The 24,423-nt window shown below is 40.4% G+C and overlaps 1 protein-coding gene across 1 annotated transcript; it reads right to left on the bottom strand.

The window, feature by feature from the left end:
* Positions 1-16,186: 16,186 nt before the first annotated feature.
* Positions 16,187-18,805, bottom strand: LOC147894301 (uncharacterized). Its single transcript, XM_087384986.1, has 2 exons — positions 18,728-18,805; positions 16,187-18,550 (listed from the first exon to the last, which is right to left on the bottom strand). The coding sequence occupies exon 2, from the start codon at positions 18,494-18,496 to the stop codon at positions 16,421-16,423; it is 2,076 nt and encodes a 691-aa protein (XP_087241112.1). The 5' UTR covers positions 18,497-18,550; positions 18,728-18,805; the 3' UTR covers positions 16,187-16,420.
* Between the last annotated feature and the right edge of the window lie 5,618 nt (positions 18,806-24,423).

Below are 24,423 nucleotides of genomic sequence, written 5' to 3' on the forward strand. Positions count from 1 at the left end.
AAGATGCCATTCAACTTGAAATGTTCCATGCCCATCCACTATAATGTTTGCCGTGCCTTTTGTCTTTGAATAATCAACGGGATGCCGGTTCTCTCCAAAACCCACTTCAGTGTCTTGTGGCACTCCTTTGGGGTCTCAAAGGCTACAAGCCACCATATGTCCTTCTCAGATTGGACTGAGAAACCCTTCTCAACTTCCTCATCCCCTTGAGAAAAATGCAAGCCATCATTCATAATACAAATGCTCACTCTCTCTAGCTTGTGCTCTTTTACTAACTGAGCTTCATTCATTTTTATAACATATACTAGCTTACCATCTGTACAATGAAAGAGAAATACAGTAAGGATATAGAAATGAGAAGAAGTAAAGTTGAATGTGAAGAGAGAATTTCTCTTACCTTCTTCTCTCATCCCATAGAATTTGACCATGGCTCTCTCCAAATTCTCTACAAACATTATTGAAAACATTCATCTCAAATGTTTGGATGCCAGATTTCTTTTTACTCTTCCAAGTCATTGTGCCAGTTACACAATGGTATCCTCCAAGCTTTTCTCTAGCACATTGGTTTGTTTCTTGATGTGCAAGCCTTCCAAACCAGGGTGTTGGCAATGGAATTGTAGATATCTTATACTTTTCCTCCATAGAAGGCTTGAAATTTTTAAAAATAGAGTTGTAAGATTCACGACTTACACCAATAGCATCACAAACTCCAAGCACTCATTTTCTTGCACAAGGCCCTTGAAGTCCTTCATTACCTCTCTAGCAACTTGTTCACATATCCCTTTTTATCTAGGGTCCTTCAACACTTCAATGACATCACTTGGTTTTATTAAACTTCTTAGAACATATGAACGATCAATATCATCCATTTCCATTGTTCCCATCACATCCTCTATGAAATTCCTAAAGTAGAGTACAAATGACTCTTATTGGAAACAATGCAACACCACAAATATTTTGGAGTAAGAAATTTCATTGAAAATTTGGGGAACTAACCTTGCAGCCCATACTCTCCTCTTTTGGGCACCACTATTGGTTGACAATGCATCCATAGATTGCAATTGTCTTTTCCTCTCTGTCAGTCCCAAAGTTGTTCCCTTCAACTTTTGTACTCATTCTATCGACTTCTCTCATTCCTTCTCCACAGCATGTTGAACTTGGCCATAGATAGACCTTTCCACAACAAGCTTATGGATTGATTCTTCTAATTCTTATCGCTCCAAGTCTAGTGCATGTGCTTTGTCACTGAATTCCTTGTTTTGCAATTGGAGATCATGCATACTACTATGCATTGCCACAATAGTAATATTTCCCAAATGTGCTAGTTCTTCTGTTTGGGCTCTTTGCACCTCGCTTCTTGCATAGCCAATGCCTGAGAATGGTTCAATTGATTGCAATAACCAAGAAATCTAGCATGTCCATTGCCAACAAACCAAACAACATCATGCACTATATGAAAAGGAGGACTCTTTTGGGTGGCAAGGTAAATAAAAATACAAGCTTCCATCCACCCAAAGGTCAAGATGCTTCTTCCCTTGCAATTGAAGAGACTATGGAGAGCACTTTGATGAGTTCCACTAAATCCCAAATGTTGTGTGCTTGCATATTCAGCCTCCTGTTGTAAATTCACATGGTACTTCTTGGATATGTCCTCGAATGGTGCCATGAGTACTCAAGGAGAGGTATCCAGTGATGCAAGCTAAAAATGTAGGGGAGAGCTTGCAAAGATGGAGCAGTGAGAGGGAGAGAGTAGCAAGGAAGAGGGAGGAGGAGAAGCATGTCAGGGCGAGAGGAAGAGGAGGACGAGAGTAGGGTGACTAGTGTAGAAGGGAGGGAAGGAGCTGCTACAGAAGGGAGGAGGAGGGGAGAGCTGCTACAGGAGGGAGGAGGAAGGGAGAGCTATTATAGGAGGGAGGGGTAGAGAAGAGGGATTAGGGTAGCTGGAGAAGGAGGGGAGAGGAAGGAGGGAGGAGGAGGAGCCAAAAGGAGTAGGAGGAGGTGAGAGGGAGGAGGGAGGAGGAGGAGCAAGATAGAGGAGGGGAGAGGAGGAGGGAGGGAGGGAGAGGGAGAGGGAGAGGGAGAGGGAGAGGGAGAGGGAGGAAGAGGGAGAGAGAGGAGGGAGGGGGAGGGAGAGAGAGGGAGAGAGTGAGGGAGGGAGATTCACAATTTGAAATTCAAAATTCAAAAAGTGGTCCCCTCCCCTCATTGATGGGGGGAGAGGTGGGCTCAATTATGGGCTTAACCCACCTAGGTTGGGTTGGTTAGGCCTCTTTGAGACCCTCCAATCCCCTTACATTAGCCCACTAAGCATTCCCTAATCCATTCCTTATGAGGCCCTTTTGAGAACCCAATTCTCCCCTAATGGAGTTTGAAAAACCGAGCAATTTCCCTTTTTGGAGCACCCTCACTTGATAAAGGTGGAGCAAAAAAGAATGAAGTGTGATGATGTGTCAGGTGGATGCACATGCAAAATGCAAAGTGTGCTTGTGAGGAGGCAACTATGTGTGGTTGACATTGTGCACTGGTGATGTGGTTGATGACATAGCCTGATGACATGGCCTGATGGTATGGTTGATGATGTGGCCTCCTACTAACATGGCCTAGTGATGTGGCTTGCCTATGTGGCATTGTGATGTGTCACTATGATGTGGCAAGCAAGTCGACTATGCTAATGTGGCGATTAAGGATGACATGGCAATAGAGATAGGATTGCCACGTCGTACCTTTGTGACCAATCCTTGCTATGGCTACTTATCTAACCACATGTTAGTTTTTGAGGTAACCAAGCATATGTGGAGATAAGATCCAATAGAATCTTTGGAGATTTGGTCAAAATCTAAAGATTCTATGACAGGATGCTGATTTCATCGTTGGGTCTTTTGGCATGACATTTTTGGAGTATGTTGTTGGCATGATTGTGTGCATCTTGTGAGTTCAACTTGGTCACCTGCTAGCTACTTAATATATGTGGTTGAAGTGCATAGGCATTGCTGTTAATGTCGCAAATTTTTGCTTATTTGTTGCTATAGAATTGTTGTTGATGGTAGTCCTATGCGTGTGTCATCTGTGAGTGTTGTGTTGCCAGTTTGCTAGTCCATCATACCTTAAATGGTTGTAGGCTTGCATAGATTTTTCTTGTATGTGCTTGTCAATTGCGGCTTTGTCACTTGTGTGTAGAGTGAATAAAAGTGGGAGTGTAAAGTCCAAGCACCGTTGTGTAGATTTAGGACATGCTACCAATGATCGTCAACTAGCAACATCGTATTTTTTGAGCTATCAACGACATCTTTTGACTGATGCCAATTACCTAAGAGTGAGTAAATGGAACAATTGGAAGATTGAGATGCTTAGGTTCGGCGGACTATCCTTGCATTGTTGTTTGGCATTGTTGCTTTTATGAGTCCCTCATATTGCATTGTTGTGTCTGAGAAATTGTGTTTGATGTCATTGTGTGATGCTTTAGCTTAGTTGCTAGTAGCTTTGAAGCTATGGATTGTGTGTCAACTTGATGTTTTGAAGCTTAATTGCCTATCCCATAACACAATCATTCAACTCCATGCTTTGGAGTCAGCCGCTCCAGTAGCTTGTATGCTAGGCTTGTAGAAGAATCGAGTGCCTTTGGTGATGTTGAGTCTATTGCTCTCTCATGAAGAAGAAGACCTCACAAGAATATCTGAACAAAAAAATTCAAAGAGGAATGAACATAAATCTTGCATCACTGGAATGAAATATGAACACTTAAGAAAACTCTCAATCTCTTGATCTCTCGCACTCTCACAAGGATGGTGCCTTAACGGAAGGGACAACCATGCTCTGATACTATGAAAAACTATGGAGAGGGAGAGGAGAAGAGTAGAGAAGGAGAGAGGGCACAACTAGAGAGCACACCACAAATAGCTAACTATACACTAGATTAGTTAAAAATAATGATTATATACAAAAACATTTAGAGTTATGGTTACCTTGTTCCTTTTTAGTACTCTTTGTGTTAGTGCTATGAACATATGAACACGTGATGTTGAGATGAATCCTCAACAGGTAGCAATAGAACACAAAGAAAAGACAAAAAAGATAACGTGGTAGAAAAATTGGTAAAATTTGGGGAGGCTTCCAACGGATTACACTCCAATATGCATGAGTTTTAGGCAATCATTCAAAGCCTCAAGTGTGATCAATGGTGTGTGATAGATTCCATTGAAAGCATTAAGAATGACCAATAATTTGTAAATAGAAAGCCTGTAGAGTGATCAATGGTCTTTGATGGAGACCATGTCTAGGAATTTTCCCAAAATGTCAAACAAGGTGGAAGTCACTTCAAAGCAAACAACTGCACTAGTCAAATCAGCTAGTCAATGGTGGATTTGTTTTCTAGGCAATAGCTCAAGGAGATGTCCCTGAAAGGGAGATTTTGTTTTTCATATTTGTCAGTGTTGATAGTTGATGCTCCATAAAATGGACCAACTGGCAACAAATTCGCAGGTAAGTCTTTACTTTCCTTTTATTCATTCATTCATGTACTTTGTTAGATTGTGGCCTCCACTTCTTACCAAAAAAATGTACCTATGTCTAAAGATACATCCATCTTAATTTGGATGAGGACAATATTGTTTTATAGCACGTGTGTTCCTTTATTAATAGTAACAACGCAGAGTTTTTTTATAGCAGTTTTCAACAGCATGAATGTAGAAATAGTTGTACTACATATCAAAGGCTCATTGACATCTTCAATACAACAGATGCAAAAATACTTGTGCTACAATATCAAAGTCTCATTGACATGTGTGAGTCAAAGGTGAGAAAAGAAATGATTTCTGATGTACACATTTTTGAGACACTCCATGGAGTAGGCCTTGTTCAAGATGAGATGGTGAATGTGGTTATGAAAGCCTATTAAGCTGGTAAGGTCCCCCTTACATCACCTTTTCCCTTTACGTACTTTGCGTGGCAAGTAGGAAAATAGATGAAAATGAAATGGGGATAATAGTTACAGCAATTCGAGGTGGATTCCACAAGAATGTGTGTCATTGTAGGTGTAGAGATAAAAAGCTCAACATGCCAAATCTTATATGCAAACAGCAACAGAGGATCTTGAGTCATGTGTTTGCTAGCCTTGCAGCTCTCCTCCTTGGTGATGAGAACGTGGTGGTGAAGAAGATAATTCTTTCCTATTGGAATGAGAAAGGGAGTGTTGTGGATTTTGATGATAACTTTGACATAATCTATATGACATAGCTTCATCATTGACAAAGTAGGTAGTTGTTGGCTACTGACATCTTTTGAAGTCAACGTGGGAAAATTCCTTTACATAGATTAACCAAAACAAGGTGAATGATATTTAATCATTTAGAAGGCCTGTCCAAGATCAAAAAAGTAAAAAAGAATCCACTGGAGATGATATGGAGAAGATTGCAGGAGATAAAGGAGAGAGAGAGAGGGAGAGAGGGGGAGAAGCAAGAAAAGGTGGAGATGGTGTGTAGAAAGACTTCAGGAGAGAGAGAGAGAGAGAGAGAGAGAGAGAGAGAGAGAGAGAGAGTAGAGAATAAACTCATTCCAAAAGTTCACGTGAGCATTTACTCAAACTCCCCTTAAAATGCCTATAAGCCACAAATAAATTTGCGAGGAGGGAAACAAAAGGCACGTGTACAAACCAAACAGATTCAGTTGTATCAACCACTTTAAAGTCTACATTCAAGTTGATACTCGAGCTAATGAAGAGAAGCCATGGATCAACATATTATCTAATAGGGAAAATGTACTTCCAGAAACTCTAAAAATGCCTAATTTCTGCTTTGCTCAATTTGAAATGTTGCTAAGGCTACCCAGAGGGCAAGCCCAAAAATCTCAAAGGTGAGCATGATGCTTGATGCAACAACACATTCCAAGTCTTAAAATATAAACCATAAATAGATTACATATTCCAAGAACAAAATGAGATAACAAAAGTCCATTAACATGCTTTTCATTGTCTAAATGGAAAATCCATTAACAAAAATCAAAGTCCATTAACATGCTTTTCATTGTCTAAATGAACAAATCTCATAAACATATTTTTTAGATATGCATATTTCTTGAGTGGCAAGAATCACTTTCACCACCTCCACGTATTTCCCTTGGCATGTGTAAGTATTTGACTTGGCACGTTTGTGTAAGTGAGTGTAAAACATTTATCACGTGACTTAAATCTCCAAGTGAATGCAATTGACTTGGAATGTGTTGTCTCATCAATCACTATGCCAAACTTTGAGTTTAGGATTTTTAAAACTTGGAAGGTGTAATAGGTTAGTGACACGTCATTTAGACTAAGAACGTGTAACAAGTTTGTGACTTGTAGTTTCGGGGATTATGAAAATCATGTTGAGATTTTAAGATCTTTTCCATTATGGAATGAATATACTAATCCTAGAGATTAAATTCCCACGTCAATTTTAGAGTTAAAGCTACACCTCCAAGTATTTATCTTGGGATGGTTGTGCAGGAGAAAGCAAACCATAGAGAAAGTAAATTTCTTACGTCATTTAGTATAGGAATGTGCTGTCACATCAAGTATTATGTCAACCTTTGAGTTTAGATTTGTGATTTGGATTTTTGACTTGGAATGTGTAATAGGTTAGTGACATGTCATTTAAACTGAGAATGTTTAAAATTTTTGTGATACATTGTTTAGGGGATTAAGAAATGCATATAAAGGCATGTTGAGAATTTAGCACGTTTTTTGTTATGGCATGAATATGCTAACGACTCTTTCTTTTTTTTGCCGTGTGAAATTGTAAAGGCATGGTCCTATGAGGCACTATGCTAGAGTGAAACAATCATATGTAAGATGTTAAAATAGACACCAACACACTGGTCCAATATTGGAAAGATCGCTGCACACAATCCTATATTGACTTGAGCTATTGTGGCCTTATTGTTATCAATATAATGTCACACTCACCTAATAGTGTACACCCTACCATCTCCCCATCTTATACTACCCTAGTATTTATTCCCCCTATCTACTCCAGGTCAATCTCCTATACAACAAGATCTCACATGGAAAGGGCTTCTGGTTTGACATCCTCTACCCTACTTTTTGGTGTTCTTCTCACAACCACAAGATCCTTCCCCTTCGCTCAAGCTTGAATGTGTAGAGTTTAAAGTGTCTTTCCATGTGGATGTCCTAGCCTTTGAAAAGTTGACACATGGAGCTTCTAAGTCCTTTTGAGTGAGTTGAGCTTCTAGACATTCTACGACACGTCATCCAATCCACTAAGAGCGTTATCAATGGATTTAGGCAATAGTTGGTGTTGGAACAATGAAGCTAAGTACTTGGGAAAGCTAGTCTAGTGAAGGAATGAAAAAATAGGTACTAGATAATTGTTTGCAACCAATTGGGCTACACAAGAGAAGGAATGCAAAGCAAGCATCAAGTAGGGTCTAAGGGAGCATAGCCGATTTGCTTGGATTGTTAGGGACTACCTTGCTACAGATCGACATTATGCAAGCAGTCTTAAGCTTCACACTTGAGATGGAAGTAGACCTTTTCCCCCTCAACAAACCCTTGTTTTGGCCATCACCAAGCGGTTGGAGTAGGAAGACAGGATACATTTAGTAGTCTTCTCTAGAGCCTTCTGAACCACTTGGATATGTTGTAGAGTATAGTGGTTATGAATTGTCCTAAGTTGAGTGGTTTGGATGGATCAGTTGCATCAGCCCTAAGATTTGAAGGGCTACCCTATCTTTTCATTTGAAGGCCACTCTAAGACATTGCCTTCTATAAAGAAAGGTAAAACTTTAACGAGTCCTTTTAGAGGGCGGTTTTTTGCTTACTCTTCTCTTGACAATCATTTCAATTTTCCCCTTCTTATCACATGAACTTCCCTTTTTCCAAAGCCCTCAAGAGAGAGCATAGAAATATTTATTTTAACACATTATTACATACCTCCTTACATAACCTTTACACACGTCTATAATAAGATTGAAAGAGAGTACTGATATTTAATCTATATAATACCAAAGAGAGACATACTCATTCATATGCACACATATATAATACCAAAGTGAGGCATACTCCTTAATATGCACACATAGCTATGTGCACCTAGTACATTATTTGAAAGCTTGAAAGAAGCATTTTATACTATTCAAAAGACAACACACAAAGGAAGACCCACCTTGGTTACACACCTCTTGAGTCTTGGGCCATAGCAACCTTAGGTAACAAAAATTTAAACCCAACCTTGATGCACAACTCTCAAACAAATTGGAAATCAGCCCGCCCCCTTCCCTTCAGCCTACTCCCTCTCCTCTCCCTCTCAGCCTGCGCTGCCGCCCCCTCCCTGCCTCCATAATGCATGTGCCCGCACTAATGCCCAGTGTGAGTGTTTGACTTTAGATGCATCTCCCAACAGAATTGCTTTCCAATTGATTGGTTCACCTAGTTGTATTTGCACTCTCTTCTAGACTTTCCTAGCTGACGGGCATGCTATAAAAAGGTGTAATATGTCTTCTCATGCGCCGTGACATCGTCGGCATTCACCGTCCCCTTTTCCATTCCTGACACCTCTTGCATTTGTCTAGACAGCTTTCATCAACACCAACCAAAACAACGTAGACATCTTCTTCGGAATTGCTTTAGCCCAAATATAATGGAATCCCCGCTTCCAGCACAACGTAGAATCGGAGGTTTCCAACAAGAATTTGATATTGGAATCATATCTTCAATGAATCAAAAGGATTAGGAATAAGCAACACATGTGGGGAGTGAATCCAGCTAAATTCCAATGTATAGTTAAGCACTGAGCCCCCCTTCCACTGAGTGTCGCCTTCCGAAAGTGCTATTCTATTGATGACAAACATAGCGTCTTGATTAGTCAGCCTGAATTCTCTCTGAATTTCAAGCAATGTCTTCCATTTGATTTGATCTCTATGCCACAGCTGACCCCAAGATTGAATGCTCTTGTTGAACAGGAAGCAGACTCTTGTAAAATTGGTATTGCTAAGTAATGCTTTTCTGTGATCACTGGCACCCAAATAGAGTCAAGCTTCATGAACGAATCTTTGCCAAAAAAAACTATTTGTGTTTTGATAAATTCAAGTGCTCTCCATAAGGACTTCCATAGATCACTACCCTTAGTGGAGCAAGGTTCTAAACAGAAAACAATAGACAAAACTGGGTAATTCTTCCATCGCTTTGCCCTTAGCAGGTTGAACAAGCTTGAAGTTTCTGGCGAGGAGTGTGGCCCAATCAAGTCTCGGGTTAAGAAAGACCTTGAAAATCTAGGTCTCTGCTAATTTCGCCGCCGCCTGCTTTATGTTAATCACTCCCAGCCCCCCTTCACTCTTTGGACGAGTGCAAAATTCCCATCTTACCTTAGACATTCTGTTGTAGCCTCCCCACAAAAAGGACCTACATTTAGCAATGAGTTTTTTCTCAAGTCCCGTTTGGCTAGGATGCCAACAACGCCATCTGATGAAAAACCCACCATTTTTTCCCTTTACACATGCATACCATCTATCCTTTGTTGCACACCTTCATACAGTAATTGTGCCTTACCATCACAACACAAACGTGCACTAAGCACACAAATCAAGTCTTACAAGGCCCAATTCTCCATTTGGAAAGAAAGGTAATGTAAAATCAAGTGTTTTTTGTGCTCTCATTAACCCTAATAGAATAGAATGGGAGTTCACATATATCTTCTTTGAGTTTCTCCCAATACACAAGATACAACACTTGTAAGAACTCTTGTCGTTGAATTGGCATTTATGCAGGATGAGTATCAACTTGACAATGGCATATTAGGTGTGCACATGAACATGTGAAGGTAGCATGCATTTGCATATGACTTTAACTATGGTGCATCAGATGCTTAGTCTTCACGTCAAGACCCATCACAGCAACAACCATTGCCATTGCCTTTGACTAAGGACCAACCTCCTCTATGAGCTGCACATTAGTAGATACACATGTACTTTTTACTTGATGATGGCTATCAATCATCCTCTCACATTCATATTATTATGATTCTATACATGTATGCTCCTCAATCATCAAAGCATAGAGGCTTGATTTGGCAAGAAATGTAGCACTATCCTTAGAGGCAAAATGCCTTTCTTTGTGGAGATTTTAATAATGCACCGTTATCTAGAAGACAATACATCTGGTCATGGCACATGCTTGCCTTTGAGAGATTGCAATGGAATCAATTACCCTCTCAGTTTGGTTTACGTGATCTCTAGAAAGAGACACGACCTTTCATTCCAAGTTCTACTTTTCAGCATAATGTGCAGTCCGATTATCATGCTCGCTTAGATCGATGGTATCCGTTTAATGTGCACTAGTATGGAGCTTTAACTTGTACATGTTATTTGGGACTATGGAAAGAATTATATGCATAATCTTCAGGAGGGGTTGCGAAAGCTAAAAACACTTGTCAATAATTGAGAGAAACCAGTCAATTTTTGCAATATATCTCAAGCTTTGGCCGCTTGCCTATGTCAAGCTACTCATTTTCTTCAATGCAATGATCACAAAAAATTAGAAAAATGGGAAATCAAGGCCAGTTAGAGAGCTTTTACCAAAAAATCTACTCCAAAGAGTTTTTAAAGAGCTTACATTATAAGAGGCAAACTGCTATTATTTGTCGAGTAAAAATTTGGATGGTAATTGGACTAATTCTAGAGCATAGCTTGCTAAGGCATGTGTCACTAATTTTGCTACACAGTTTGGATAGGTTGATTTTCCATCACATGCTATCATGTCAACATGTCACTCCTATTCTCTCTCCATAGTAGGCATTGCAGCTACAAGTTCCTTTCAAGGAGAGAGATGTCATTAGAGCATGTGGGAAATGGGAGAGTCCAGGATGGGAAGTTTTGACAATAAAGTTCTTTCTATAGTATTGGGATGCCCTTTCACCTCCATTGCTTTATATGTTAAACATGCATGGGAAACCCAACAGATGCCAACAATTTGGAAACAAGGGATGGATAAGCTTTTTCCCAAAAAACATCTATATGAGTCATTTGCTGATTGGTGACTCATTAGTCTTATACCTATCATCTATAGGCTGGTTATAATAATGGACCATATCGAAGGTTATAGGTTTTATTCCCCATAGACATATTTTAGAACTATTGCTAATGCATATGTGGGGATCGAATATGCAGAATACACTCACTACGATGTTCTCTTAGTACAGGTGGATATTGCTAAAGCCACAATGGTATTTCATCTCACAGACCATGAGATCTCTAAGATTTGGAAAAAAATGCGGCATGTTATTTATTGACGATATCAAGATAACAGAGTTACTGGTATATTGGTAGGCGATACTACTGACCAATGGACTCTATTTTGTTTAGAACGGCAAGGCTATCCACTCATTGCTTTGTTTTATGCCATATCTACTCATCCTATGCTTAGTGCTTTGCATGGGTTGGAGATACATGGTAGCAACCTTTGATTGCATAGGCATATGCTGATGATTCCTTCTTCTTTCCTCCGAATGCAGAGAGGGATATTTCATGCCTCATGCGTGCTTTATCTTTATATGGCCTAGTTGTTGGTCTAGATGTAACCTCTTAGAATTTTTAACTTTTCCCTCTCCATGAGAAAGAGTGGCATCGCATTTTATGGCCAGGGCACATAGTTTTACCCATACAACTTGTCTGCCACCTTGGCTACCCATTGGGATGGACCGTCACTCGTCGTCAATAGATGGATTGGGTTCTTGACATGCTTAAAAAGAAGCTATAATATTGGAAGCTGGCCAGTTGGCCTTTACATGTCCACTATTGCATAGTTCAATCCATATTGGTTCCTTATATCCAGCTCGATGTTGTTTACCAAGCAAGACATTGCCTCTTTTATGGATGATATAATGGAGATTTTCTGGCGGTCCCGCTATTGCCACAAAGCCCCATGGTTGCTTTCAGTGGATCACCTTGCTCACCTGAAATGCATGGGGAACTGACTATCCTTAATATTCACATGTATATTCTTGCTCACAAAGGGAAAATGATGCTACAATTCATGCAGGGTGATCAACCATGGATTTATAAGACACGACATTTTATCTACACTTATCTTCCACTACCTTTGGTCACTGGCAGCCTACACTATGGGGTTTTCTATTGATGGCAAGGTAAAGCGATGCTCGTATGTCACATGCCTACTTCAGATTGGAAGCACATACTTTCCCACCTTAAATGGAATGGTAGGGATTCTCTTGTTGGAAACTCCTTGTGTGCTGAGAGCCTTCATTGGTCGAAGGTGCTCTCGCTCCCTTTAGCATTACAAGAACCACGCCGTTCTTATTTTCTTTTCTCTAAAGGCATTACACATGTGAATGATGGTCTTGATGATGTTGGTATGGTCAGCTCTTTTCTGGCAACGGTCAAAGAGTATGGTTTGGGACAACACTATTGGCCCCTGTGGCATCTAGTATCATAGATGCTCTGAGATTTTCAGCCAGTACCTTGTCTTGAGATTGTTGATCGCCTCAAAGGCTGGGTTCTACAATTAGATTATCATGTTTGTCATGCGCTACCACTAGCTGACATCACGGTTCATCTCTATATAAAGTCTTGCTGCCGCCTCCTCGGGTTCCTCTTCATGCCAATCATATATCGTCTATGGAACGCACCTCTCGGTGGTGGCACAAAAGATTACATCATATCTTGTCTTCAACACTCCCGAGTTTTGATTGATGTTCTTCCTTTTGGATTGATCCTAGCTCGTCATTACATTGCTCCTGCCACTTGTAGATGATGTCTCTCTTTACGGGAGTCTATTCCCATCTGTTCAGGCATTGTTCGGAGTCTCGTGATTTCTTGATTTTGCTACGACGGCAGCTTCAGGCTCGTCTTCCCAATGCTACTTTTCGTAAACAATTCTGGTTATTTGGATTTCACCCAGTTAGGCAGGGTTATGATCGCTTTTACTGGTTGATTATTGGGCTTTATAGACCCTATGGAAAGACGGCAACTATCAAGTCTTTGGTGATCCCTCTCCTGATAAATATCAGGCATCTCTACAGCAATCTTTCTATGATTGTCCACATCCTTATTATCCTGCTTTCTTGTCATATAATGACATCTTCTGATGGTTGTAACTGGTTGTCCTTTCTTTTGGGACAGTTTCTTGTAATGCTATTTCACCAAAAGAAATAAAAGTGTGCACGCGCACATGCATGAATGCACACACACACACACACACATATATATATGTAAATATAGTACACATTCATATAAACATACATGCATACACACACACACAAATATATATGTACATATGCATGCATATATGGTGTAGAGTTTATTTAGTTATTTATATATTTGTGTCCACCCATCGAACAAGAAATCAAAATTCAATTAGTTGGAGGACTATTAGTTGTGGAAAAAAGAAGAGGGGTGAAAAGGAACAGAGAGAGAGAGACAGAGAGAGAGAGAGAGAGAGAGAGAGAGAGATTAAACTATCAACCAAAGAGAGGTTATTATCCTCCTTGATAGTGAAGCTGGCTGGTTCAATCACTTCCATGCGGCCCCACTTGTCCACTTCCAAATGCATTGAACCCTTAAACATGTCAATCTTTGACCTTCATACTGACTGCCTTAGTAAGTCAGAATGAGGAACACCTTGCTACAATGCAGACCCATAATCAAGCATGATACTGAATAGTTTCACCTAAACATTATAATGGTAAAAGAGCACCTGAAAACTAAAATCCTTTCCCTAGACCAAGGGTTCACAAGAATCTCAAGCGGTGCGTACAAAGACAATGGCTTACATCCTCAGAAATCCTTGGATATCTGCTGACCTTTGTAGAAAAGGTTATGCAATCATGCTATCATGATATCCTCAGACTTTTGTAGATATGATTATGGGTTGGTGCTGATAAACTTTGCACTTTTAAAGTGATCATTTTGGTTGATGCTTCACATTTGCATATCCTGCACCCAGCTGCCTGTCTTAACTCTGCAGAGCACCTTCCTTGGTCTCCACAGTCTTGCTTGATCATAGCAGCACCAAGGGAATATTCCCCTAACCCAGAAGAAACACTTGGTTCTGAGTCTCCCAATATAATGAAGTCCTCTCCATGCAACGGGCATTCTCACATCTGATTCAATTTGCACTCACTGAAGTATGACAGGCGCTGGTCCAAGTTTCCTTTCACCTTGTTCCCGTAAGAAAACAATGGCATCCAAGAGATTATCGATATCATTAAGTACTTTGATTTACTTGTGACATGGCAACCATCAAGCCTGGTGTTTGTAATGCCTATGCTGGTGTAAATTAAGTCCACTAGTCCTTGGATTAATATAGGCTCATTGACCCATACTCCAGCATGAGAGGCTGATGAAGAAATATGCCAGCTTGCCTTAGCAAGACATCGTCCACTCCACAAAACATTGGGATCACTCCATCAGTCATAATGTTACCAATGTCTTTCTACTAACAATTTCAAAAGCATGGAAGCTCAATCTATGCTAACATCAAGTCCGTCCCAGCCTTCATATGTTGTCAACGATTTGCAACAAATAATTCCATATCCTCCTAAGAATGTTGCTCAAGGAAGCAACTCCATGTTATCATCAATCATACTTCCATTTCCATTCAAATCCTGCCCAAGATTGTGGTTAACGTACACTCTAGATTTTGCCATCAAGTCTATCATTCATTAAACTTTAGTAAACCAAATCTAAACGTACCTATGGCTGCATATCCATTTGGAGACACTTCTGGTACATAGAACACAAAACAATTTTCCTAAACCAGAGATAGGTATAGTGAAACAGATATATGCTTCTTGTGCAAGGTATCTTATTTTCACTATCAGTCATTCCCTTTATGTAGGAAATCCTTAGACTGGATTGTTGACAGGGTACCCAGTCTCTAGGGTCAAAGTTAGCATAATGCAATTCCTAACTGTCAAAAAGAAAATGCTCTCATCAACCTATTCCCAACCATCTTTGTACTGGCGTGGAGATGTGCTCCTTGGCTACTCTTTCCCCAAATCTCCTCCTATGCATTGTTTCACAGAATGCAATAGTGATTTTTTATGTCTTCAACCCCCCTGGAGCTACTTGAAGGCACCCCTCTTCAAATATTGGTGCTCACTGCAGTTGTGTACCCCCCTGTAGCTATGTGAAGGCACCCCTCTTCAAGTTTTGATTCTCACGGCCATTGTGTTCAGAGCTGCACCCCACTATACTTTCCAGTTGTTGAGAGCATCCCTCTTCCAGTTTTTGGCACTCACTGCAGCTGCTTCAGCAGTACACCCACTCACGCTTTCTAGTTAGTAACTAGTTGTTAAGGGCAGCTCACAAATAGTTTGGGTGGTTACCGCTCCTTTCTTTTGTTGATGTTTATGCCTGCCACTAAAGCTAGAGCATGAAGTGGCATACCAAGCTTTCATAGCTTCTGTAACTGCTAAGAGGCAAACTAGTGTATTATTGCTCCAATAAGGCTGGACATCAAATTGAGCTCCCTGCTCTGTCAAGTACTCCCCCACTTTGGGGTTGTGCGCTCAGTTGCTACCCTATCTTTTCTGTCATGCAGTCATTTCTTTGTGTTGTAGATGGAAAGTTCTCTCTTTTAGTAAGGAAAACTTTGAACTAAAATTTTAAAAAGGATTCAAAGTTAGTGGCCTCGAAGAATCATTCCATTTACTACTACAGGAATGCTTTGAAAACCTTGGGCAACATTGTGGTCACTTCCATCATGGCAATTGAAGGATTCATGCTCAAGCCTTAACAGCTTCCGTAGGCTATATACCATCCATTCGAATGTGGTTGAATTCCATTCAAGACTTTGCTTGAATCCTTTGAGATAGTGCCAAATGGCATAGTCGAGTACATAGTAACAAGGATGGTGGACATTACTGCTACTCGTCTCCAGACTACGCTACTGAGATAGATGTATCACATATTGTGATTTAGTGTGCCTAGAACATGGCATGGAGCTCAAATTCTTCATACACAACAGAAATTTTCACCTACTTCCGCAACTGGTTTTTACACAAACAGAAAAACAGACGATGCATGAAGTGCGTTCCTGACCACCTTAGGTCTCTCATCAGGCTGCACAGAAAGCATTAAATCTGAGCTATACATTAGAGACAATAATAATATGGCATTGTGCTGCACCATATGCTACTGCACACAAAAACTTCAATCCTTGCTGCTCAGTATTGACAGCCACTGTACAGGCAGCAACATGGAGGAACAAATTCTCAATCAGTCAGATCAATTTAGAAGGTCGACATATTATGACTGGTGTCCCACAAAGGTGCAACTGGAAGGCCAAAGATAGTAACAAAAAATCCCATGTGAGCAGAGTGTGGCTAGAAGCAAGAGCATTTGCAGCCACTAGATTTCATGACTTGCCTGAAGCGACCTCTAGACTTCCCGTAAGAACCATCAACACTGTACAAAATTACTCTGAAGGCAAAACTTCAGTCCCTTTTGCTTCCTCACCTGGTTTCACAAGATCTTCATACTTTATTTTTAACCAGTCTTCAACGTGGAGTCGATAAGAGTCACGTTGGTCTGGTCGACATGTGTCTCCAGGATGTGGCATATGCAATACTGTACAAAGCCCAGTGAGCGAATCGACCACCTTCCTCTTGGATCCATCTAGATTGAGAATTTTGCATCCGATGTGTGTGAGGAGCAGCAACATGCTGCTCCATTTAAGATTACCTTTCCGTTTGCGCCACAAGATATCTCGAGTCACCAGATCACTTTCCTTCAACTGGTCCAAGGGGCGTTGCAGAGCAGGAACACAGGAAGGTTGACAATCTTCATTTCTAGCCGTAACATCAATCATCACCGAATCCATAGTGCCCTCTTTGTGAGTCTTTACTTTTTTGCGGACAACTGGTGGCACATATGGCTCCAAAGATCCATCTCCAACCTCCCAGAATAAGGAGGGATCCATAAATGCACTGTCTGGCACTGCCCTAGCCTCTGCCATTTCCACAAGCTCCTCATTTGTTTCGAATGCTCGCCGCTTCTTTTTCTTTCTCTTCTTCTCTTTCTCAAGCTCCCGACGATGTTGAGCACGAATCATAATGTCCAAGGGGAGAAGTGAGTACTCGTACTCCTTCCATTGAGGTCGAATGTATTGCCGATACAATGATAGATAATTCACTTTAAAAGCATCAAACATATCTTTTGTGAAGAGGCAGGAACTGGTAGAGGACAAGTGTTCACTTGAGAACTTTTTAGAATACTGCTGACGGAAGGCGTTCTCCTTGACAATCAATTCTTGTAGATATGAAAGAGTTTTTGGTGTAGGAGTGCGGTCTTGGCTTACATCAATATTAGTCACAAGAGATGAAACATCATCCATCCTAGAATTTATTTCCACCCCTTCGAGATCAAATGAGTAAAACAGAAGAGCAGTCTTAATCTCATCTTCACTGGCCACCAGCCGTGCAGCAAGAAATAGTATCTCCAATACCCGGAACCTTGTGCTAAATTCATCAATGGTAGCCATTACTCCGGCATTGACAAACTGCATTTGATCAGAATATTTGCTTGCTTCCTGTAACTCTTTCAATAATGAAGAAATTGAGCCAAAGTCATAGAGCAGGGCTTTGCTGAGCTTTATTATTATCAAATTCACATCTAAATTAGCCTTCAATGCATCACTTGTATAAGGGTAGAAAGGATAGGGGTTACGCTGATAAACTTCATGCTGGAGAATGCGCAAGCGGTGCAGCCTAAACTGGGCCTGCTGCAAAGACCAGAACATGTGCCCAATCCACTGCAGTAAGACAGCTTTTGCCTTGTCAGTAACCACAGCTTCACCATCAGCTTCCTCGTCAAATTTTCCAACATGCTTCACAAAAGCTTCTGCAGTAAGTTCCATTGTCTGCCAGAATGTACGGATGGTTTTGAGTTCAAGGAAGATTCCAAATGTGTTGATCATGCTAGCTTTGGATTTTTGTCTATTTGCCATTTTGATTCTCAATCTGCCTAAACTAGATGCAATGTCTTCACCTCGAAGAGAAATTGAATCAAGCCTTCCCAAAAATTCAACGAGCGCTTCCTCAATAAGCATTGTAGCCTCCCAAAAAGTACCATAATCTTGCAACAAAATTCTTGACTGATTAGCAAAATAGTAACGTTGTGAAGAGGCAATTCCTTGCAATTGGCGGAACAGCTGAAGCAAAGTTTCTTTAGTAGCCACTGCCGATCCCTTTACAACATCAGGCAGTTCAACTGGTAGAAATCGGATTAGCTCTTTTTTCACTTTTCCTGAGGTTACCTTTTGACCAGGATACAATTCACTTTGCATGTTCAGCCAGCGACTGTCAATAAGTTTTTTGACTTGGTAATCTGTTACACCTATTTCTACAATTGGGTACTCTGGTTGGCCATCTTCAGGAATTTGGAACTTGGAAAAATAATTAACATACTGGAGATCAACCCCACAGGCCTGGCATAGGTCACGACCGTGAAGCTTGCAATATACGAGACCATTCAAATACATAATTTTTGACATAATTGCCTGCTTGCTACCTGTGATTTCTCCAATGAACAGACCAAAGAAACAAGCCTGCACCAGAGTTGAAGAACTCAGCGCCGCATTGTGTCGTTCCTAAGTATGTATGCACACCTCACAAAAATTTAAGCGCGATTTTAACGCAGAGGAGGTGTTTCTTCGTGAAGCACTTACAGATTTCTATATGCAAAACTTGAATGGGAAAAACACCATGAAGAACGAAGCACAAACCTATGCAATTATGGTTCCAAAACTCCCAACAAGCTGATGCTCTCTCAATCCACCACCCCTTCTCAATCTAAGATTCTTCTTGTGCCGAAGTATAAGTAATCGCATGCCAAGTCAGCATCATTTATACAACTGCCACCTAAGCATGCCCATGGCTCTACGTGGCAGCCACATGCATATGACACATGTGCCCACGGCATAGTGCCATACAAACCTTGCTCATTGGGCAGCTCAAGCACGGTAGGGCGTTCGCCTACTTGAGTCGTTGCCCTCGTCCAAATCCTAACAAATGTCTCTTTGTTGCCTAGCATAGGTTCCGGACAGATGTGACCCTCTTAGTGGACCATCGGGGTGTGAGTGGGCGCGTGTGAAAAAAAAACACCTTAACCTTTGGGCAAAGCCAACTCGGTGAGATGGATGCAAAATTCTATTTCTAGCTACACCATACACGTTTACAAAGGAGGAGTAGGATATATTTTGGCAACTTTTGAACAATATTTGTGTACCCAAGGTATGGATCTTCTTGGGAAGCCCACGTAGGAGATGGAACAATATTAAATATGAAATCACATGATTATCACATATTTGTGCAAACATATTCTCCCACTTGCAATTAGAAATTCATCATTAGAGGGAGCACGTGTTGCTATCATGAGGTTAAGCCTTGTATTTTAAAAGAAATGATGTAAGGAATTTGATCCAAGGGACTGTGACAATCAAAGGGAGCATGTCCAAAAGGGCGGTATTTTGATATGCCACCATATTGGACTACTTAAAAGGTAGACATGTAGCATGGGGAGGAAATAGGGTAGCCTTTCATCACCTTTAGGAAATATGGCAAGAAATAGGGTAGCCATTGGTTGCCCTATTGTAGAGTACCATTAAAGAAGAAAATGTGTTGATTCATGAGTAGAAGTGCCCTTATGTAGGCAACTGATACAATGCATGTGCCCAAGGGAGAGCATTTCTAGATCCACAAATTTCTCCTTTGATCTCTCAATGAGGTCCATAAATCTCTCAATCACACCTAATAGAAACTTCTACCACCTAACTTGGTCACACTAACCACCATGTGGTGACACACAAACTCACAATGACCTTGTACTCCTTGGTACAACCCCATTACATCAATTTGTCCCAACATACCCCACCACAAATTGATGACCTGGGTGGTGAAAGCAGTGAGAGTCTTAATCTCCTCTGGTTCTTCTTCTTCTTTCTCTGCTTCTTCCACAAGGTTTGCTGCAAGTCTCTTCTTTGCATAACACTCCTTTTCAAAGTGACCAAGCTTTCTTGCTCTTGCTTGTAGATCCTTTGAAGTTGCTTTTGACTAGATGTGCATCACTATCTTTGTAGTCATTCCTTTGTTTAATCTTTCTTTCTTATTCCAAGAGAGATGCCTCTATATCTACCAAACCGGACTCTGGTAGATTATTGAGAGTAGTTACAATGGTCAAGTAGATTCTTAAGCAAGATAGCAATCACAATGTCATCATCAAGATCAAACTAGATGAGTCAATATACTTTTCATGGAGTTAAGACGTGAGGATGTTGATTCTCCTTTATCCAGCTTTAGATCAAAGAACTTAATGAGCAGGCTATACTTATTTCCTTGTGCTCCAAAGACAGTTTCAAGGTGCCTCCATGCAGCGTGTGTAGTTTCACAACCATCAATGTGATGAATAAAGGAATCACTCAACCCAAGTGCAATTATAGCCAATGCCTTCTCATCTATAGGTAACTATAATGCTTCTCCTTCCCTAGTGGTAGGCTTCTTCTCTTTCCCATTAGCAATATTACAAATCCCCTTTTTCATGAGAACAAACTCGAGTTTGATCTGCCATTTGTGAAATCCCTCACCCTTTACAACTCTTTAGAAAGAACCATCACCATACAAGTGCATATTGCAAGCAAGAAATTTTGAAAAACCAAGTTTGTTTGCATATTGATAGTAGTGAGGAACTTGAATTTTGTTTTGAACCCTAGTGACTTTCCTATTGATAAATTTTGGAGCTCTTCTTCTTTATTTTCCTGACACATGGTGTATTGCTAGAACCACAAGAAGAAGGCATTTTATCCAAAAACAAAAACCTTCCATGAGCTCAAAGACTGAGTACCAATGCTCAATCTCAATCAAAATACTAAAAATTTCTAGTCGAAGTCAAAAGCTCTATGCCATTGTTGACTTAGTCAAACATGAAGACCAAAGAACTCTCCAAAATCGGTTCGAGCAACAAGCAAAGAATGGAGGGTGAAATTCAAACTGATCAATGCAGCTCCAAGAGGGATTTCACAATATAATGAAAGGTCTATTACTAGTGAAGAGCCAATAGGAAGCTTGGGCAAAATACCGCGTCACATCACCTGAGGTAGTAGTAGCAAGTCAGAATGGTTTGCTCTGATTTCTCCTCAAGGAGTCTAGTTTTTCACTCATTTCTCCTCAAATCCAAGACCATTGCAACTTGGATTTGAACTGAAGACACCTCTAGGCATAGCCTAACTATAGCTCAAAGCATTTCTCAAAATGTTACATGTGCAGGCTGAGTTGATCAAAACATCATCGGACAAAGATTGTGTTGGCACGAGCAATTGTTTAAGCTCACCAGGTGGTATTGGAGCCTTGTAAAATACTACAAGTGGTTTTTGGAATCTCTGATTGGTTTTTGCAAGCCTGTAGGTGGTTTTGGAGCAAAAAGACATTTTTTGATGATTCCCCTGTTCCTTTCGACGATGACTGAGAGTTTGGAATGACGTGTAGAGGCAACCATTGCTTGATTTTGGTATTCATTGTAATTTAGGAGTTTGAAAACCCCTTTATTCTTGAATTTGGGATCATTTCATTGGATTTCTGACTCACTGTCTCTGCTTCAATATTTTTTTGCCAGTGTGTTGAAACTCAAGTTTGAAGCAACCATTCACAGATCTATCAGTTTTAATGAATTCACAAGGTTCTAAAACTTCTATCTTGCTCATCAATTGCACTTTGGTGGAGTTTACAAACAAATAGGTTTGCAAAAACGTTTTTCAATCCGTGTGTTGGACCCAATGATTGGGACCACGATTTCCAAAACTGTCTATTCCATTGCATCCCAGAGGCCTGAAAACCACTACCTGTCAACTCTTGCATGATTTCGTGGAGATTTAAAGAAGTTCCGTCTCTCTGAGACATCGAATCATCTATTTCTCTTTCAAAAATCCATTCAAAGATTCAAACCTTTGATTTTTTTATTACAGGTCAATTGCAAGTGTTGACTCCCATTTCCCATTCATTGGTTGGTTTTGGAGCTCAACTAGAAGAGATATATTTGTAGATTGTCCAATGACACCCATGTTTTAAAGCATCTCAGGTTCTATTTTCACTAGCAGTCATTGCTGTGGGGCTGTGATGTTTTTAATATATCTTATGCAGATCACACTGGTTGCAATTTGAGCTGTGTGTGCTCATTTGTGGTTTGCATTAGGTTAAATTGGATGCTTTATTGGCCATTTGGATGCAATGTGCTAATAGGCCTAGATTGCCTTGTGGGATGTTTTATTGATGGACGTTTAGCACGTAGATGCTATTTTATGTTGAGGGTTAGCTTTGACACATTGCAATTGATGCACAGATAGTGGTATGCTCTCTTGGATGAGACATTATTGATGCGTATGCCCATGGATGGTGTCTATGCTTGAGGCTTTTGGCTCTTATTGGCATTGGGTTTGCCATTTTTTTGTCATTGCAGGTTGACATTTTCTTTTGGGCCAGATTTTCTCATATGGATGCATAGTATATGCACATGATTCAGTTGCATTTTGATGCTTTGAGACTTTGAGGTTTAGTGATATTACCTTCCATTGTGGAATACATATTTGGGTGCACCTAGTATTTGATGTGATTCTTTCTTGTAGGCGCTAAAATTTGGGATTTTGCTTTATTTTTACTTTTTTTGGGCAGAGAAAAGTTTGTAATATATTATATCATCAAAGATATGATCAATACATTTTCTTTAGAGTAGAACAGCCAGCTCCCATGGAGAGAAGTTTCTTTAGCAAAACATTTTTGATAGAAACTCATGAGCTTGAAGGCTTTTCAGTTTGTCCCAGTAGCAAACTTAAAAGAGAGGTACATATGAGTCATCTGTATCATCTGTGCCATCATCAATAAAGTAGTTAGAGTAGCTAAAGTCCATGTCAGATGAATCACCAATATTATCAGAGTCATCAGAGGCAGCAACATGAGCTTTGCTGGGTGAAACTGGTTCCTTCTTCATAGTTGGAGGTTGAAGATAAGCATTAAAGAGGGCAACATCAGATCTGAACTGCTTTATCATCTCTGCAATTTTCCTTTGGTCCTGTGCATCCAATTGAGAAAAAGTATGTCAGCATGCAACTCAATTTGGTTAAACTGAAAATTGTTTCTGGTTATCCAAATAAACCACAATGCATGTGCTCTGATGGGTGCCCATATCTCTTGCTTTGTCTTTGAAGAGTCCTCTAATAGAATAGCTTTCCAATTTATGGGCTCTCCTCTTTCAAATTGTACTATTTTCCAAACCTTTCTAGCAATAGGACAGGCAACAAAGAGATGGAAGATATCTTCCTCTGAAGAGGGGCATCTCATGCACTTGCCATTTCCCTTTCCAATTCTCAACCCTCTACTATTGGTCCAAATAGCTTTGTGCATTATTAGCCAAAGCGGGGCAGACATTTTATCAAGGATTGAGTTTGACCAAATGGAGTAGAATCTAAATTTCCATTTGCTCCTAGAATCCTACAGTTTCCATCTAGTATTAAGGACAATGAAGAGATCCCCTATATCCCTGGCTAGAGTAGGAATAAGGACAAAGGAAGTACTCTCAACCCAACTGAACTCTCTGCTATAGACAAAAAAGGATCCACCTTTCCATTGCTAATTACCCTCCCAGAGGTGAATTCTATTCGTCTAGTTTTGATTATTTAATCTAAACTCCCTCCTAATCTCAATACACATTTTCCACCTGAGCTCGGCCTCTGCTCCAAATCTGACGCCAACACTATAGTCCTTTCTTGAAGAGCTCAGCAGCCATATCAAACTCTTCATTAGAGAGAACAAACTCCTTAAAAATAATAGAGACCCAGATTGAATCTAGTGTCATAAAAGCCCCTTTGCCAGAGAAGACTATTTGGCTTTTGATTCCTTCAAATGTTGTCCATAGAGAATGCTAAAGCTGACTGCCTTTGGCTTTGCAAGGCTCGGATTACATATGGCTGATAGCATGGGGTACCTTTTTCCACTTGGGAGCTCTCACAGGTTTTAGAGAACTTACATTCCTTAGAAGGAATTGGTGGGCCCAGTCCTCTTGAGGATGGAGAATTGCTTTAATTATCCAAGTTGAGGATAGCTTCAAAGAAGCATGTTCTATATCAATCACCCCTAGGCCTCCTTCCTGCTTGGGTTTGATACAAAAATCTCATCTGAGCTTGGTTATCTTGCCCCCCCAAAGGAAGGATCTGCAAATTTTGATGAACCTGTCAATTCATGTTCTAGGAGGAGGCATTGGGAGGCAGTCAAATTCATGATGAGGTACATGAAGGGTACCAAGGAGATGTGTATATTCTTTGGCAGAGGAGAGACACGTGTACTTGGGTACATAGATTCATATTATTCAAGGCATGTGGATATATGTACTTAGGTATATAGATTCAATCTATGTACTTGGGCACATAGATTCATATTA

The sequence above is a fragment of the Dipteris shenzhenensis genome, chromosome 14 (assembly GCF_047967505.1).
Source record: "Dipteris shenzhenensis isolate YYH24624 ecotype China chromosome 14, Dip_SZ_1.0, whole genome shotgun sequence".
Lineage (NCBI taxonomy): Eukaryota > Viridiplantae > Streptophyta > Polypodiopsida > Gleicheniales > Dipteridaceae > Dipteris > Dipteris shenzhenensis.